We start from the raw sequence: 19,305 nt of genomic DNA on the forward strand, positions 1-19,305 counted from the left end.
TACCTGAAATAGTTAAAACTTGTGAGTCGAAAGATTCAGCACATTCAAACCATATTATGCATTAATTAGTTCTATATCCATGTGTCCTAACGGGAAAGATGCCTAACTAAATCTTCATTCATATTAAAGTATTTTCCTCGTATAGGCATACTAAAGTATGAATGTAAGTATATTATGTGCAAGGATATACACCTGATCATGAACATAAAAGTATAGACATGAGCATGAATATACTCAGTCATAGACATAAATATATATAAATATAAATGTGAACATGGGTATAAAAGCATAGGCATAAGCATGAACATACATAATATAAACATACACATGAACATAAGCATGAACATAAGCATGAACATAAGCCTTCATGGTTTGGCGTGCTCCCCAGCGCAAGTCCCTAAATCATTCCACCATCTCATACATGAAGTTAATTAATTTCTTAGGTAAGCTTTCTGAGCTTGCCCGAGACATATCTTACCTATTCCCTTGCTCCTACCATAATTGGTAGGGATCTGAGCGTTAGAACGGACACCCCTACCCATACATACTTAAATTGATACTGTGGTATAAACTCCCTAGGCTCACCCAGAGCATATCTTACCCATAGTTTGATCTACTCTGGAGGGGATCCTTCGATCAATGCTCGAAGCTCCCTGGACAAAATATACCAGCACCCGAACCTTGGAACGGGAGTGATACACGATACTCGGATCACAACTTGGTAAGCTATCTAGGGTGTAGGACTTCCCCCGGATCAACACTTGGGAAGCTTTCCGATCTTAGATCCTCGAAACATATCCTCCCCATAATACATAACTAATTATATGGTAAGTTTCCTGAGCTTAGATCCCCAGAACATCTTACTCATACATACATAACTAATTCTATGGTAAGCTTCCCTGGCTTGGATCCCCGGAATATATCTTATCCATATATACATAACTAATTCAACTGGTAAGCTTTTCGAGCGTAGATCCTCGAATCTTAACTGGGTAGGTGGTCCGAGCGTGGGTCCCTAGGGTCATACTAGTTACCCTTGAACATGTGCATAAGCGTAACCATGATCACTACACAAACATGGAACATAAATATAAACATGTGCATAAACATAAACAGGATCACTTCATGAGCATGGACATCAACATAAACATGGAGAAAAACAGGATTATGTACTTAAACATGTGAATCACTGCATAAGCATGAACATAATCATGTATCTAAACATAAACAGGATCCTTACATAAGCATGAACATAAACTTGTACATAAACATAGACATGATCCTTACACAAGCATGGAACATAAACATAAACATGTACATAAATGTGTGCATGATCATTTCATGAGCATGAGCATAACCATAAATGTGCACCTAACATAAACTTGATTCCTTCGTGAGTATGGACATAACTGTAAATATGTACATAAATATGATTATGTATCTAAGCATGTGAGCACTACGTAACACAATATGATCCAAAATTATCCCACTTATCCAATACATCTAGTGTTGAGTAAGTTGCTAATTTTTAATTGAGACAAATAGAAGAACCTGATGGTAAATCCAAAAGATGATTTTTTTAACCCCTACATGAACCTGAAAGTTTTAGGTGTCCAAACTGAAACCTAAATTAAAGAACATGGTGACTATATCATTAAGGTGCAACATGGACAAAACACATATGTTATAACCAAAAATCGAAGCCTATAAATGTAGGGAAATATGGTGGCTAATCTTTTAATACATTAGAGTGTAATATGGATAGAGCACACATGTTATAAGTTATAAACTAAAAGAAATCGAGAGCCCCACAGATGCCAAATCTGAAACCTAAGAATTTAGGGAAACATAATAGCTAACCTTCAAATGCTTTAAAGTGTATCATGTTGGAGCAATCCCAATGGTCCGCGGGACCATGTGTTTTGGTGTTTGGGCAAAGGGTTTAAGTTAGGTTTACCCTCGTTATTTGATATGTGTACTTGAGTTGTGCAGGACTGCAGGTGACACATGTGACTCAGGTTGACAGCTTCAGGTCCGGTGAAGGATGGAGCATTCGAGGGACCGTGGACAAGGCAGCAAGGACAAGGGCCGATGGAAGCGACTTCGAGGCATACGCGAAGGATGGCATTGGGGATGAGCCGTGGGCTTGGATGCATCCGAGGGACGAGAGCCAAAGGAAGTAGGCTTGAAGGCAAGTGGTCAAAGCTGCAATGAAGAGTCAAGTGAGTCGTGAGGGTCCGAGTGCTGAGAGAAATGTACTCGGGATGGGAACCCTAGGTATAGGGTTGTACCAATCGACTGGTACTGGGATCAGTCGACTGGTGGTGAGCACAGAAGTTCTCTGTACCCGAAATGGCTGGGATCAGTCGACTGGTCCTGGGACCAGTCGACTGGTAGAGAGCCGTTGGGCTGGCACCAGTCGACTGGTGCAAGGACCAGTCGGCTGGTAACGGGCAAATCAGCTTGCTGATTTCTTCCAAGCTCTATAAGAAGGAGCTTGGAATGGTCGGTCAACATGACGAAATTAGACTTGGTTAAAGCCTAATTAGTAGTCACTAAGTGCTCAAAGGTTCCCTTGTGTCCAAGTGTTTTTGGTGAGTGTTGTGGTGAGGTTTCTCCACCCACAAGGAGGTTGAGCTAGCCGGAGTTTGCCGGGGACTAATCCACCGACGGATTGAGGGATCGTCCACCTTACGGACACGCCGTGGAGTAGAAGCAAGTTATCTCCGAACCACGTAAACGAACGTGTTAGCGGTTTGCATTTCCATTCTTGTATTTGGTGTTTTGCTTTCTATTTGTGTTCGTTTGTATTCCGCTGCGCTAACATCGTAGGAAGCAAGGATTTGGGGGCGCCGTTCATTCAACCCACCTTCTAGTCGGCCGCAAGATCCTCCAACAAGTGGTATCAGAGCTAGGTGAGCTCTTGTTGGACTAATCGCCAAGAGAGCGGCTAGAGGAAGAAGATGGAGTCGGAGGGACCTCTCGGATGGGACATCCGAATCCCACCTCCATACGAGCGCGAGGACTTCAACTATTGGAGGAAGCGCATGGAGATGTGGTTCCAAATGAATTGGAACCAATGGATTGCGTTGGAGGAACCGTTTAAAGCTCCAACGGACAAGAAGGGAAAGCGTCTCCGACGTCGATATTGGACCGATGAGCAAAGGGAGCAATCGGAGACGGACAAGGAGGTAACTAGAATTTTAATTAATTTATTACCTCCTAATACGATATTGAATGTAGGTGAATACGAGAATGCAAGTGACCTTTGGAAAAAGGTAATTGCGCTTCATGAGAGTCCTATACAAATCCAAGAAGAGAAGGAATCCAAGGAGAAGGACTCATTGGTCCAAGAAGAGAAGGACCAATCGAATGTTGACACGAGCTCAACATCCGAGGAGGAGAAGGAAGATGAGGCATCATCTACATCCTCAAGAATTGAAGAAAATTCCAAGGCAAGTGAAGAAGAAGAAGAGGTCTTGGAAGTGGTCAATCTAGCAAGCACCTCCACCGAAGTGAAGTCAAAAGATCACATTGTGTGCTTCGGATGCAATGAAAAAGGACACTACAAGAGTAGGTGTCCATTGGGTAAGAAAGAGGTAACTCCTAAACCCACTCAAATTATTTAAGATACTAATTTGGGTTGTAGGAATGATGGTGCCAAGAAGAAGAAGGAGAAGAAACACATTAGATGCTTCACTTGTGGTGAAATAGGACACTACCACACCAAATGTCCTAAGAAGGGAGAGCTCAAGAAATTGGCGCATTTGAAGATGTGGGAAAAGAAGTGGAGGAAGAATGGAGGCTCAAGTCAAGGGGGAGCTCCAAAGGTAAAGGGTAAGGTAAACCCTAGTTTAAATTTGAAGTCAAATTTAAATTCCTCCATGCATGCTAGGAATAATTTTTATTATTTACCCATGCAAAATTTTGGATTTAAATATCATGATAGGAATAGGGCAAATATCGATTATAACCCTAGGAGACCTATGCATGATAGACCTAAGGAAAATCAAAGCATTAATCCCAAGAAGGGGAGACACATGCCTAGAATGGGTAGGTCTAGGAATGTCCATGGTGGACATGTTGACTCTAGGTTTAGGAACCTAGAAAGGGAAAATCAAGCTTTGAAGGCAAAGCTTGATAAGTTGGAGAAAACCCTAGAAAGATTCAATGTTGGATCTAAGGGTTTAGGTATGGTGTTGGGTAGTCAAAGATCCAACAATGATAGATCGGGTATAGGATACCGATCTAGGGTTTCCAATGCTAAGGGAAAGTCTTATGCTAGGGTTGCATATGACTATAACAAGGAGAAACCAATAAATGGAAAGGGAAAGCCATTTAAAGGTAAGGAAAAATTAACCAAGGACAAGGTGTCTAAGGTTAAGAAAGTTAGGTTTGTAGGCCAAGTGTCACCGGAGGTGCACCGATGTGGCCTAGCCATTGTGGATGAGTCACCTAGGAGGTGGCTAAGGCTAAGGGCTCTAGGGAGAGCTCAAAGAGTCAATTTGGGACCCATGGCAAATGGATCTTAGGTGGGTACTACTTAGGAGTCTAGAGGAGCCATGGAGTGTGCCAAATGGTTTGGAGACGAACTTGAGCCTCAAACCTAGGGATTTGGCACACATGGTTTGTGTTTCATGCAAGAAATATGACATTTGGGGTCATATAGCATGATAATTGATTTTGGATGTATAGATGTCATATAAACCAATGCTAGGGATGCATTGTGGGTTGGTATGGGCAAATACATCAAGAGGAAGCCAAAACTAGGACTTTAGGTCAAGGTTCAATTGAACCATTTAGCTAGTTTTGGATTTTGTGTCAATCTTGGGATTGGCGATAGATACATTTTGTAATGTATTTTTCCCAAGTAGACAAGGGTACAATAGACCTCTCCACTAAATTGGGAATTTTTGGAGGTCTAGGGAATTTCTGGTGCATTTCTGAAGTTGGCCTGAAAAGGTTGATTTTTGTAGAAATAAGGTGCCAGTCGACTGGTGCAGATACCAGTCGACTTGTAACAGTATTTTTCGACCACAGAATGTTTCTATAAGGTTGTGTCAAAGGAGGCAGTCGACTGGCACTCAGGGGCAGTCGACTGATACCAGCCTGATGTTGTTTCTCAGTGCTGTTCTTGACCATGTCAACTCGCTTAAATGTATGGGATCCATGGGGGATAAATACATGAGTTTGGGTCAGTTTGGATGATAAGTTTTCAACAATTGGGATATTGTTGGAGAACTTTTTGGATGTTAGGTAAAGGGGGAGAAGGTTTAGTTAGGAAAACCTTAAATACCTTTGCATGGGGGGAGCCTTGTGATAGGTTCTTAAAAATCCCTATGGGAAAATCCTAGCTCATTTAGGAGCTTAGGTGTAGGGGGAGCCTTGGGATAGGTTCCAATGCATGTTGCATTTTGATACGACGGTTGCCAAGTGTGTAGCCTTAGCAACGTAAGTCCATTCGGCGGTGTAAGTCCGAGTGTGTAGCATTGGCAACGTAAGTCCAGTCGGCAGTGTAAGCCCAAGTGTGTAGCCTTGGCAACGTAAGTCCATTCGGCATTATAAGTCCAAGTATGTAGCCTTGGCATCGTAAGTCCATTCGGCGGTGTAAGTCCAAGTGTGTAGCCTTGGCGACTTAAGTCCATTTGTTATTAGCATGTTTATTTGCTATATGTTTTCCCTAACTTAAACGTATTGTCAAACACCAAAAAGGGGAAGATTGTTGGAGCAATCCTAATGGTCCGCGGGACTATGTGTTTTGGTGTTTGGGCAAAGGGTTTAAGTTAGGTTTACCCTCGTTATTTGATATGTGTACTTGAGTTGTGCAGGACTGCAGGTGACACATGTGACTCAGGTTGACGGCTTCGGGTCCGGTGAAGGATGGAGCATCCGAGGGACCGTGGACAAGGTAGCATGGACAAGGGCCGATGGAAGCGACTTCGAGGCATACGTGAAGGATGGCATTGGGGACGAGCCGCGGGCTTGGATGCATCCGAGGGACGAGAGCCAAAGGAAGTAGGCTTGAATGCAAGTGGTCAAAGCTGCAATGAAGAGTCAAGTGAGTCGTGAGGGTCCGAGTGCTGAGAGAAATGTACTCGGGATGGGAACCCTAGGTATAGGGTTGTACCAATCGACTGGTATTGGGATCAGTCGACTGGTGGTGAGCACAGAAGCTCTCTGTGCCCGAAATGGCTGGGATCAGTCGACTGGTCCTGGGATCAGTCGACTGGTCCTGGGACCAGTCGACTGGTAGAGAGCCGTTGGGCTGGCACCAGTCGACTGGTGCAAGGACCAGTCGACTGGTAACGGGCAAATCAGCTTGCTGATTTCTTCCAAGCTCTATAAGAAGGAGCTTGGGATGGTCGGCCAACATGACGAAATTAGACTTGATTAATGCCTAATCAGTAGTCACTAAGTGCTCAAAGGTTCCCTTGTGTCCAAGTGTTTTTGGTGAGTGTTGTGGTGAGGTTTCTCCACCCACAAGGAGGTTGAGCTAGCCGGAGTTTGCCGGGGACTAATCCACTGACGGATTGAGGGGTCGTCCACCTTACGGACACGCCGTGGAGTAGGAGCAAGTTATCTCCGAACCACGTAAACGAACGTGTTAGCGGTTTGCATTTCCATTCTTGTATTTGGTGTTTAGCTTTCTATTTGTGTTCGTTTGTATTCCGCTGCGCTAACATCGTAGGAAGCAAGGATTTGAGGGCGCCGTCCATTCAACCCCCTTCTAGCCGGCCACAAGATCCTCCAACATATCATGGGTAAAACACACATATTAAAGGTTATAACTAAATAAACTAAACTCTTTTTAAGATAAGAACCGAACCTAAGAATTTAAGTGAGCATGGTAAGGAGTATGAATAAATACAAGTATAACTAAGCAAATTCCGAAATATCCCATCTAACCCATAAAGCTAACATGCTAGGGAATAAAAGGAACATGAGCACAGCTAACCCTAATATCTGAAATTAGCCTATAGCCTACAAGGTTTTCACATAGCAAACTAAAACTATTCCAAAATTATCATATGATGTTCAAGATGATCATGATCAAAAATAAAAGAACTTGAGCATAATTACACCGAAAATATGAAATTTACATATGCCTTAAGGTTAGCATAAAATGGATAGATTCTTGGCATCAAAATCTCTAATCCCAAACCTTCCTTAATCGTGAAGTTGTTAAAACATATTTATCTCCTAACATTCTAAGCCTTCAAATCTGGAAACCTATATTAATTACTAAGTTACCAAGATATATTTTATTTCATACATTCTAAACTAAGAACTAAACTAGCTTATGGCATCTATTGATCTCATGATAAGAAAGAAGGAGAAATATAAGAATAACTAACCTAATCCAAACTTAACATAACTACCAAGGAACCTAACATAAATAGTTTATAAGAACCAATACATTCATAAGATGAGATGAGCATGCCTTCAACTCCTTGCTACTAAGTCTCTTCTTCTTTTTCTTCTTCTTCTTTTTCTTCTTCTTCTTCCCTTATAGCTTGGTCCGACGATGGAGAGGCTAAGGCTGGCGGTGGTGAAGGCTAGGGGTTTGGCTGAAGTGCAAAAAGAATAGGAGCAAGATTTTCCTAAGGGTGCATATATATATAGAGAGAGAGAGAGGTGGCGCCAAGTCTATCATATATAAATTCCATACAAATCTTTCCACAATTAGTTCATAAAACATAATCAAGTATTTGGAATCTCTATAAAAATCATAAATAAAAATCTTACCAAATTACAAATAAGTCTTTTTAATTTATACCTTAAATAAATGTGCTACGTAACATGATGTATATATGTATGTTTTGTTTATATGCCTTATCCTTTTTCAATTTAATTTGTACAAGATTCCATAACAAACTAAAATTTTATACACATAAATTTTCATATCAATTTTCTATGGAAAATAAATTCAAATCTATATATATTCATATCTCAAATTTATTACATACTATATGTGTAATAAAATTTTTTATACATTTTCAAAGATTCTATAACAACTAAAATTTTATACACATCAGAACTTTTCATAGAACTTTTCTATATATCACTTTTCTATGGGAAAATTCGGATTTACATTTACATCTCCAATTTATTACTTACTATATATGTCTAATAAAATTTTATACATAATATAAATTTGCATTTATGAGACATATAAATTTATACTTCCTAAACCATTTTTTATAAAATTCAGATTTATATATATTTATCCTGAGAATACATATCTTAATTTAATTTCTTGCATAAAATTTATATGTAATAAATTTTATACAAATTTTTGTCTATAAGTTATATAAATTTTTATATACTCATTAAGTCTTATAAATTTTCATATATATATTTAGATATAAAATAAACTTTATATATATTTTTATCCAACCATTTTCTTAATAAAATTAATCAATTCAAATTCTACAAATGTGAGCTGACTTAATTAACTAAATCTATCTATTTAAATTATTCAATTCTTAATTAAATTTAAATTAATCAAATAAATCATCTTAATTAAAATAATTTGATTTTGGACACTATAGGGCAAGTCTTATTTGCTGTCCAATCGAACATCGCTCTTTAATGGGATGGATCGGTTACCGAAGGTTAGGTACCTTGAGGACTCGGCATCCGATTAGACAAAGAGCTCGGTCAAGTAGTATATCTCGAAAATTCGATCAGACCAAGAGGACTTGGGAGCCGCTCGGATAAAAGATCCAATCAGTTGAAATGCTCAATCAAGCTCTACGGTCGTGTGATTAGGTTGAATCATTTGAGACCTAGTAGAATTCAAGTTAAGCATCTTCATTTGGTTCATGAATCAACTTCCTACAAGACAAAGTGCAATTATTAAATGAAATTCCCTAGAATGTAAAGAAAATGCATCAAAGCTCCAAATATATTTCAACTCATAAAATATAAGATAAATCAAGCCTTACTCACATGAGGAGATACTAAATATTCAACATAAGAGCTAAAAGTATGCATCAAGATGCTAATTATCAACTCCCCCACACTTATCCTTACACATCCCATGCAAGTGAACAAAGCAAAAGAACAACTAAAGTATTTCTCCCTATCGATTCTTATTCATGTATAGAAGATAATAAAAGAGAGTTACCTAAGATTATCAAGTCTCATCAACTCTAGCTTTCATGGTTTCCTTTCTTACATTGGTGATCCTGTCCGAACCAGAAGTCAACAGACGCTGGGCACGTGGCGCTCTCCGGCTCGCTGATGTAGATCTCCAACCGGTGGCGCGATGCTCCGGCTAACCTGCACAGAAGTCGGGCCGGGAAGGGGGTTCCCGGCGGCGACCCTCCGACGCTCAAGTCAGGTAAATTACGATGAACAAGGTGGCTCCCAAAGTCTCAGAATACCTCCCGAAGAAATCCCCCCTCCAGCGAAGTCTGAGGCTCTTTATATAGAGCTGTGAAGGGTTTGGGCACGTGTACCGAGGTGCATACGTGTCCTCTGTCCTTTCCTAGGTATGCGGCTGTCAGAAAGCTTACCTGACCCATATCGCTACAGTCAAAGCATGCCCTTGATGGGACAGCAGAATCCCCTGTCACAAGATTTGGAGCATGGCACACACGTGAAACCTACCGGTTGTCAGAGAAAGGAGTCCCCTGTCCTTTTCCCTTGCTCCAAACTTGTCGTCCGGGCGGACAGCTCCCTCAACATCCGGCCGGACATCCGCAGTGGTTTACTTGTGCTTTGTGGAGACTAATAAACAGGGGTGCTTTATGACTTTGGTCGGTCAAAAGGTCAGCTCGGTCCATGACCTTTTGAACTGAGCGTCGGAACCCCGATTTGACAGGGTGCCTTCCAACCATAAGTGCGAGCCGCCCGGCAGTTCGGTCGGACCGGCCATCTACGGCCGTCCGTTCGGTTGGACCACACTCTCCCCCGGATGGGCGGCTGCTCCGGTGACTTCCCCTTGGCGTTGACTTTGCAGGGGGGGCCCGCTCTTACTACCGGATCAATTGGTAACAAACCTAATGACTTCAATCCATCTTGCATAAACTGAAAATGACAACAACAACTAATTTTCACAAGGTAAATTTATTGGCTCTCATCCTAATCACAAATTCATGCAATGGTAGAGATCATTCTAGCTACTCATGGTACAAGCACTACCATATGCTTACTTCTCTTCTATTCTTCTTCACTATCATAGACATTAGAATTCACAATTATGAAGGTGCATTAGAATTTCAATGGAAGTAAAAAACCAAATCAAGTGAGATATGTGTGTTGGAAAAGAAATAAGGAAGACAAAGTTGAGAGTAATGGTGGAAGATATGGAACAATTAAATGCTACACTGATGACTTTTGGCCATGGTTTACTAATCAAGGTACACAGAAATTTGCAATTTTGCATTTCCAAATTCTGGAGTAGCTGGAAGAATTTTATGGAATCAAATTCTTCATTTTCTATTTTGGAACTCAATGCTATAGCAGAACTTACATGAAGGTCATTCTAATTAGCACATAATCTCTAAGTCTCAACTCCTGTTTTTAGAATTCAGCTTCTCATTTTCAGCACAAATCTTATGGCAATCCAAATCTGAAGTAGATGTTCAGCAATTCTATTTCTCAGCATATAAGTGATTCACCTTCAAGGCTTCTCCATTTGTTCTAGTTGAATTTCTAGTCTGAAAGAACTAGGGATCACTTTAAATTCCATCACAATCTCACAACCCAACAAATTCTGATTTCCTAGAATTCCTGAAATTCTTAATTTAGTTTCAAATTCTGATCTCCTTGGAATTTCTGCTTGAGCTTTGAGGTTAATCTTCATCAAAGATTTCATTTAGCATACAATCCATAAAAGCCTAAATTCCATTTATCTCGGATCAGAAAAACAGTTAGGAAGTTGGCACACTCCTAACTGCTTCATTCCTCACTATCTTTTCTGATTTGTACAGATTTCATCAGCTTTAGTTCGATAGAGATCTTGGTGCATGTCATTCAATTCCAATCCAACTTATCATTTCGACCTAAATCAGCTTGCCATGTTGCAGAATTTCCACAATTTAAACTAATTTTGCATGGTTTCAGATTATAAGTTTTACAATTTTGGATTGCACACTATTTAAATTTGAATCATGAAGAATTTAGCCTAAGTGAAGATTTCAATTGGCACTTGAATGTTAAGCAGGTACTGCATAAAGATTTTGGACTGCAACACTTCTCCATTCTTGAAATTCCTCTTATTACTGAATTTCTTTGCATTTCAGTAGCATTAGTGATATTTTACTTTACTCTCTATTTGCATTTAATCCAACTTTGTATGATCCAGATTGGAGAGACCTTTATAAGGTTTCCATTACTGTGGAACTTCTAGAGTTAAAGTTTTACTGATCATTTAAGCTCCTTCAGAATTGCAGCCACACCGTTTCTGAATTTTTCACTTCTCTGATTTCCTTTGAATTTCCAACCAAGCTTTGAAGCTTAAATCTCAATAGATCTTATTTAACATTTACTCAAATTTAGCTTGCCCTTCAATTCCTTTATAATCAGAAGAATTCGTTAAAATACTGATACAATTCCTGCACAATGATGAACTTCCAGCTTTTCCATACCATTCTGTTTTGTCTTCCTCACTATTTTCACACTTGTAATTTCATCTTTTTCCCCTCATTTTCACTTGTGGCTATTTCTTTATTAGCTGTTTTATTGTCTCGTTTCAAGTGACATCAAATATAAACAATTTCCAATTCCATCAGAATTCTTTTCCACCAACAGTTTCAGTTTCTGAAAGTTCCTGAAATTATCTTCATTGTTCCATTGTATTAGTAATTTCAAGCTTCTGAAATTTAGATATATAGTTCATGGCTGTCATGGAAAGTACAACATACCATTTTTTACTGAAAATACAAGAGATTCAATTTAATTTTTCAATGGTTAAAGTGTTGCTCCGAATAGTTTGGTACACACTTTGATACAAAAATTCCAATACCATTACACTACCTTTCAACTTCAACTTCTAATGGTTCACATGTTGACCAAGTGAATTTCCAGTAACTTCTTTAGCATTCCACAACTTTCTCTACTACATATGTCTCCTTGTGTTTTGAGTGTAGAAAACTTCTAAACTCTTGTACATCGGCAATGTATAAAGGGTCACCATAGTATCAAATTATCAATTTCCGAAATTCAAAGCAATTTCAACTTGCTCTATAAAAGATTAAGCTGAGGGAATGTTTTAATTTAGCACTATAATGTTAAGAGCTTGCATTTAACCATACTGTTCAAGAACAGTATCAACAGTTGACACCAGAAACCCTTCACAAAAACAGCCTTGCTGCTCGATTTCCACATCTTGAGCTACTGCACTTACAAAATACATCAAATCTGAATTGTAACTTGTGACACTTAAGATTCACTTCCAACTCAGTCATAAACATTTATGGCCTTCAAATACTCCATAGCATCTAACATTTCACTTTCTTGGTAACCTTTTCTCTCTCAACAAGGACTTCCAATGCATGAATTCAACACTCAAATATCCTCAATTTAGTTCCCCTTGAAAACACTCACCACAATAATTAGAAAATGCATCCGGTTACTTCAAAATACTAGGTACTTTCCCCCACACTTAAACTTTATCCGTCCCGGCCAAAAGAATCATCATATAACATTAAAAGTATCTATATCCAAAATAATCAATGAGAAAGAAAAATAAATGAAATGATGATTAAAAAGAAAGAAAGCAACAACTTGTGTAGAGATTGGATGTGGTTTTGAAAGAATTAAAACAAGTTCTAGAGTGACAATTACCACTAGTGCATCACATAATTAGGTTAAATCCTCACTAGGTATGAAAAAGTTGTCATCTCAATTTATCAACATGGAATCCATCACTAAGTAGTAACCTTATGCAATCCAAGAATCCATTTATGGCATTAAGTCCTGAAACTAAATAATCAAATCTAACCACTTTCAAAATCTCTAAGATGATATAGAAGAATTTCAAGGGATATATTTATTTCCGAAGATCAAAAAGATTATTTGCAAAACCCACAAGATTATTCAAGTAAGCAAAGTAAAGAAATGGATATCTACAAGGAAGAATAAAGGTAAGATAGAACAACTTCCCTTCAAGTTGGGTAAGAAGCATTCATGACGTCCAAACCATCCACCAGTAATTCATTGACTCCTTCATGAAATTTATTTAGCCGGTGACCATTCACATTGAAAATTTTACCTGTAGTCACCTCCTGAATCTCTATAACACCATAGTGAGAAATGTTAGTAATACAAAAGGGGCCCTCCCATCTGGATCTCAACTTACCCTTTATCAGTTCGAGATGAGACTTATATAAAAGTACTTTTTCACCAATTTTGAACTCCTTTAACAAAATGTGCTTGTCATGAAAACTCTTAGTTTTTTCCTTGTAAATCCATGAGTTTTCATAAGCTTCCAGTCTAATTTCCTTGAGTTCCTAAAGTTGCAATTTCCTCTCAATTCCAGCTATGCTAGTGTCAAAGTTGTAAGCTTTTACTACCCAATAGACCCTATGTTCAATCTCCATTGGTAAATGGCAAACTTTTCCATACACAATTCGATATGGAGACATTCTTATAGGTGTCTTAAAAGAAGTGTAATAAGCCCATAATGCATCCTCAAGCCTCTTGCTCCAATCCTTTCTATCAGGTCCCACTGTTTTTTTAAGAATTAACTTGGCCTCTCTATTTGACACTTCAGCTTGCTCATTTGTTTGAGGGTGATAAGGGGTCAAAATTTGATGGAACACCACATATTTGCTTAACAAAGCCTTCATGTGTTTATTGTAAAAATGAGACCTTTGATCACTAATGATCACCCTGGGTACTCTAAATTTGTAAAATATGTGAGACCTGGCAAAATTAACAACAACTAAAGAATCATCAGTCCTGATGGGAATGACCTCCACCCATTTGAAAACATAATCAGCTGTCAATAAAATATATAGAAATCCAAAAGAGACGGGAAATTAACCCATAAAATCAATACCCCACACATCAAAAATTTCACAAAACAATATAAATTGTTGAGGCATTTCATTTCTACATCCTATGTTCCCAATTCATTGACACCTATCATAAGATTTATAAAACATGTATGCATCATGAAATAAGGTGAGCCAATATAAACCAGATTCTAATACTTTCATAGCAGTCCTTTGGGTGCCAAAATGCCCACCACAAGCTAGAGAGTGACAAAAGATAAGAATAGACTGAAACTCAGAATCGAAATGCATCTCCTAATGATCTGGTCACTATAAAATTTCCACAAATATGGCTCATCCCACACATAATATTTTGCATCACTTCTTAATTTATCTTTTTGATCTTTTGAAAATTGTGTAGGAAAAACGTGTGCAACTAAAAAATTAACTAGATCTACATGCCATGGCGACTCACCATTCAACGCTAAAAGTTGCTCATCTGGAAAATCATCAACAATGGGCGTGTCATCAAAGTCTCTCTCGATCCTGCTTAGATGATCTACTACTAGGTTTTCCTTCCCGCTCCTATTGCGTATCTCCACGTCGAATTCTTGAAGCAAAAAAATAACCACATGAGAATATAGCAGATATGATCTAAATTTATCCAAAGCAAAAAACAATGGCTAAAAATTCTTTTTCTATTGTGGTGTAGTTTGCTTGTGCAGCATCCAAAGTCCTTGAAGCATAGAAAATGACATGAGGTGCTCCATCTACTCTTACTGCATAGTTAGAAGCATTATACATCAACTTAAATGGAAAAGTCCAATCCGGTGGCTTATGATTGGAGCTGATATAAGTGCCTCCTTTAATTTTTCAAACTCATCCTTGCAGTCTTGATCAAAATGAAATATCACATCCTTCTACAATAAATGAGTAAGTGGATGAGAAATTTTGTTGAAGTCCCTAATAAAGCGCCTCTAGAACCCTGTATGTCTAAGAAGCTCGCACATCTCGCACGCATACGAGGTAAGATAAAGAAGATATAATACTAATTTTAGTAGGATCTACCTTAATACCATTCCTAGAGACTACATAACATAAAGCAATACCATGTTCGACCATGAAATGACATTTTTCAAAATTCAGAACTAGATCAGTCTCAATGCATCTACACAAAACCATTGATAAATTATCCAGACATGCATCAAAAGATGAACTATAAACAGAAAAATCACCCATGAATACCTTCATACAATGCTCTAATAAATTATCAAAAATACTCAACGTGTATCACTGAAAGGTTCCTGGAGTGTTACAAAGTTCGAATGGCATGCGTCTATAAGCGAATGTCCTGAATGGGCAAGTAAAAGTGGTCTTTTCCTGATCCTCTGGATCTATGCAAATATGAAAATAACCTATATATCCATCTAAAAAATAGTAATGTGACTTCCCCGCTAGCCTTTCTAACATCTAATCAATAAAAGGTAAGGGGTAGTGGTCTTTTCTGCTTGTCTGATTCAGCTTCCTATAATCCACACATACTCTCTATGAATTTTAAACTCTTGTGGGCACCAACTCATTATCATTATTTGCTACCACTATAATACCAGACCTCTTGGGAACCACATGGACTTGACTCACCCATTACTATCAGAAATTGGATAAATAATGTCAGCTTGCAAAAGTCTAGATACCTCTTTCTTTACCACATCAAGAATCAATGGGTTAAGCCGCCTCTGTGGTTGTCTCACTAGTTTCACATCCTCCTCTAAATAAATCCTATGCATACAAATAGAAGGACAGATCCCAAGTATATCAGCAAGTGTCCACCCTATAGCTTTTCGATGTTGCCTCAAAATATCCAATAATCTTTGTTCTTGATCTATCTCTAAATTTTGGGCTACAATAATAGGTAGCTATTGTTCCTTGTCCAAATATGCATATTTGAGATGCTTAGGTAAAGGTTTCAACTCAATCTCTGATAACTGCATAATAGATAGTAGTGATTCTTGAGGTATTACTTCTACTATGCAATCCCTTACACTTACATCATTCCTTCTGGTTCAGGTGGGATTCAATCATGAGATGTGATTCTTGAGGTATTGCTTCCACTGTGCAATCCCCTATACTTACATGTTTTCCATCTATTTAAAATGGATCACTAATAAGTCTCAACTCAATTTCTCCTAAATCACCATCAACATCATCCGAATCTTCAGAATTAGTTCCCAACTCATAAAACTTAGAGACACCCGAATGAAAATCCATGAAATCCATTTCATCCAATAAATCAATGCTAAGAATAAAGTGGTCTTCCATGGGATACTTAATTGCATCAAAAATATTGAAGGTCTGCCAAGAATTATTAGAGTCTTGTTTGCTAGCAAATCACCCTCCATATCCAAAATGTAAAAATTGGCAAGGAATATAAGCTCTCTCACTTTAACCAAGACATCCTCAATCAAACCAGCTGGATGAGCAGAACTACAGTTGGCCAACTGAACCACCACCCTCGTAGGTTGTAACAACCCAATTCCAAGTGATTGAAACACTGATTTTAGCATTACATTAATTGAAGCACCCAAATCTAACATAGCATCTTCAAACACACAGCTCCCAATAACACATGACACTGTAAATATCCCTGGATCCTCATATTTCTGGGGAAGTGGTTGAATTAGTGTAGATACGTTCTTTCCCATGCTAACCAACTCATTCCCTTTTAACTTCTTCTTATGCACACAAAGATCTTTGAAAAATTTAGCATACTTCAGAATTTGTTTAATCATGGTCAACAAAGGTACGTTCGCCTCCACCTTCCTAAACAAATTAACAAGTTCTTGAAACTCTCTAGCTTTTTCTTCTTCTACATTCTTCCTTGGCTGTACTTTCCATTGGGGGGAAAGGTAAAGGAATGGCAGTCTCGGCTTCTTGCTGACTTAAATCTTTCTCTAAATTTTGAATTTTAATGGAAGATGAATCTGATTGAAATTGAGCTGAGCTAGAATTACCACTATTTTGAGCTTAAAAAGAAGCTGAATTTGCATCATTTTGAGAGCTGGATTTAAATCTATTTGAGCTGAAAATGGGATTGAGTTCGACTTTGTTGGAACTTCGAGACTTCCCTGAACTATTGCTAGATTTAATCCATGATTGAGTTGTTGATTGAGCTCAACTTCACATGATCCTGATGAACTTTTCCTCACGGGTTCAGTTGTAATTTTGCCACTTTGAAGGGTCAATGTACTAACATTTTCTTTTGGATTTGAAATGGTTTGGGAAGATAGTTGACTTGATCCTTGTGCTTGCACTTGATTGATGTTGGTTGCTAGTTGGCTGTTTGCCTCTCAATGTTTAGCAGAGTAGAATTATTCTCAACTGGTTTTATTGTTGTTGCATGAGTTGTTGCATGATATCCTCCATCTTTTGTTGTTGCTGCTACGAATTTGATGGAAATGAACTGTTGGAGCTGTTTTGATACATATAGGGTGTTGGATATGAAGATGAAGCATAAGGTTGTTGAAATTCTTGCTGAAATTGTTGTGGAGAATGCTGAAAATTCTGAAAGTGCTGATTTGAGTGTTGAATTTGCTAACTTGCAGGTTGGAAATAATTCTAAAAATTCTGAGCAGGAGGTTGAGCTGCAGGTTGTTGGAAATTCTGTAATGGATACTGAATTTGCTTATTTGCAGCTTGAAACTGATTCTGAAAACTACGAAATTACTGATTTGATTGCTGAAAATTCTGTTGAGCTAGTGGTTGTTGAAAAGCTGATTTCTATATATCAAATTAGGATGATCCCTCCATCCTAGATTATATGTAGAAGACATAAGATCATATTTATGTTGTTGATATTGAGATCTTGAAAGGGAAGATACCGACTCATCTTGTTGAAGATTTGGGCACAAATCCGAAGGGGTGATCTTGACTAGAACAAATGTCACATACTCTCATCATTTGAACAAGAAAAGTTAAAGTTTGACAAGTGTTGTTCAATGCCAATTGCTTAACTAAAGAAGTCAATTCTTGCAATATACTTTGATTTCCAATTGCTCAATAGACACCACTTGAGTCTCACCAACTCCTCTAGTAACAATTGCTCTACTTTCAAATTATTGTGAGTTTTCTGCCATATTTGCAATAAGCTCCCTAGCTTGATCTGGAGTCTTGTTAACCAAAGCTCCTCCAGCTACTATATCTATTATACTTCTGTCCATAGGTAACAAACCTTCATAGAAGTATTGGACAAGTAGCTAATCACTATTTTTGTAAGGCCCGACTTTTAAAAAAAACAAAAAAAAACAAGGGGGAGCATGATAATAGGCTCTTTATTTACTTAAGGGGGGGCTAATTTGCTAATAACCAACTAATGGACACATGGGCTCGGCCCAATTGGTGAGGACTAGACCTAACCCTAGGGTTTAGTTCTTATAAGAGGGGCGGTGAAGAGGAAAAAACAGAAGAAAAGAGGAAGGAGGGCTCTCGGCGGAAGAAAAGAAAGGGGGAGGGAGAAGTCTCGGCGGGAGAAAAGAAAGGGGGAGGGAGAGCTCTTGGCTTCGACCTTGGAAGGAAAAACGAGGCTAAAGAAACACCCCACCGCTGCTCCTCGTTGTCACCTATGTCAACAGCAAGCCTCCGAGCAAGGCACCTCTTAAACCCTTTTCTTTCTACACCTTGAGTCTGTACATATATTGGGTTTTCCTCCTATACCTTTAAATCTGAAAACGCGCTAGGTTTTCGACTTTTCTTTCTATGTCTTTGAACATGTATACGCAACAGATTTTCAAGGGGGATGGAGGGCTTCAAGTAGTAGGAATTGGGAGATATTTGGATTATTTACAGCAGGTTTTCGAGGTGGATTTGAAGGCTAGGAGTAACAGATTTATGGAGGGTTGTTCGAGACCGTATGCAGCAGATTTTGAGAGGTGCTGGAGGGGGGTACATAGATTTCTGGAAGGTTGTTCGAGTTCGTGTGCAGTAGATTTCGAGGGGTACTTGAGGGAGGTACATAACAGATTTCTGGAAGTTGTTTGAGGTCGTGTGTAATAGTTTTTGAGGGGTGCTGGAGGGGGGTACATAGCAGATTTCTGGAAGGTTGTTCGAGGTCGTGTGCAGCAGATTTTGAGGGGTGCTTGAGGGAGGTATATGGCAGATTTCTAGAAGTTGTTTGAGGACGTGTGTAGCCATTTTTGAGGGGTGCTGGTATGTAGCAGATTTTTTTTGGAGTGTTGTTTGAGATCGTGGGTAACCTATTTTGAGGGGTGTTCGAGGGTAGTATGTAGTAGATTTTCGGATGGGTGTTGGGAAGAGTGAACAGCAAGTTTGACGAATAGTTGGTCACCTTTTTGTCCAAGGAAGT

General features: G+C 38.7%; 1 protein-coding gene across 1 annotated transcript; it reads right to left on the reverse strand.

Moving 5' to 3' along the window:
- Positions 1 to 13,460: 13,460 nt before the first annotated feature.
- Positions 13,461 to 16,648, reverse strand: LOC121979825. The gene is made up of 4 exons (XM_042531816.1): positions 16,388 to 16,648; positions 16,142 to 16,298; positions 14,422 to 14,556; positions 13,461 to 13,951 (listed from the first exon to the last, which is right to left on the reverse strand). Exons 1-4 carry the CDS (start codon positions 16,646 to 16,648, stop codon positions 13,461 to 13,463), a joined length of 1,044 nt encoding a protein of 347 aa, XP_042387750.1.
- Positions 16,649 to 19,305: the final 2,657 nt, after the last annotated feature.

Source organism: Zingiber officinale, chromosome 5A (genome assembly GCF_018446385.1).
Source record: "Zingiber officinale cultivar Zhangliang chromosome 5A, Zo_v1.1, whole genome shotgun sequence".
Classification (NCBI taxonomy): domain Eukaryota; kingdom Viridiplantae; phylum Streptophyta; class Magnoliopsida; order Zingiberales; family Zingiberaceae; genus Zingiber; species Zingiber officinale.

Excerpts from the sequence above, each read along its gene's own strand:
- LOC121979825 (XM_042531816.1), bottom strand. The coding sequence starts at position 16,648 with ATGGGAAAGAACGTATCTACACTAATTCAACCACTTCCCCAGAAATAT. Across the intron at positions 16,299-16,387 it reads TTGAGGATGTCTTGGTTAAA|ACCTTCAATATTTTTGATGC; the intron begins GTGAGAGAGCTT and ends AATTCTTGGCAG. Across the intron at positions 14,557-16,141 it reads AGATTCGGATGATGTTGATG|AATTCGACGTGGAGATACGC; the intron begins GTGATTTAGGAG and ends TTTTGCTTCAAG.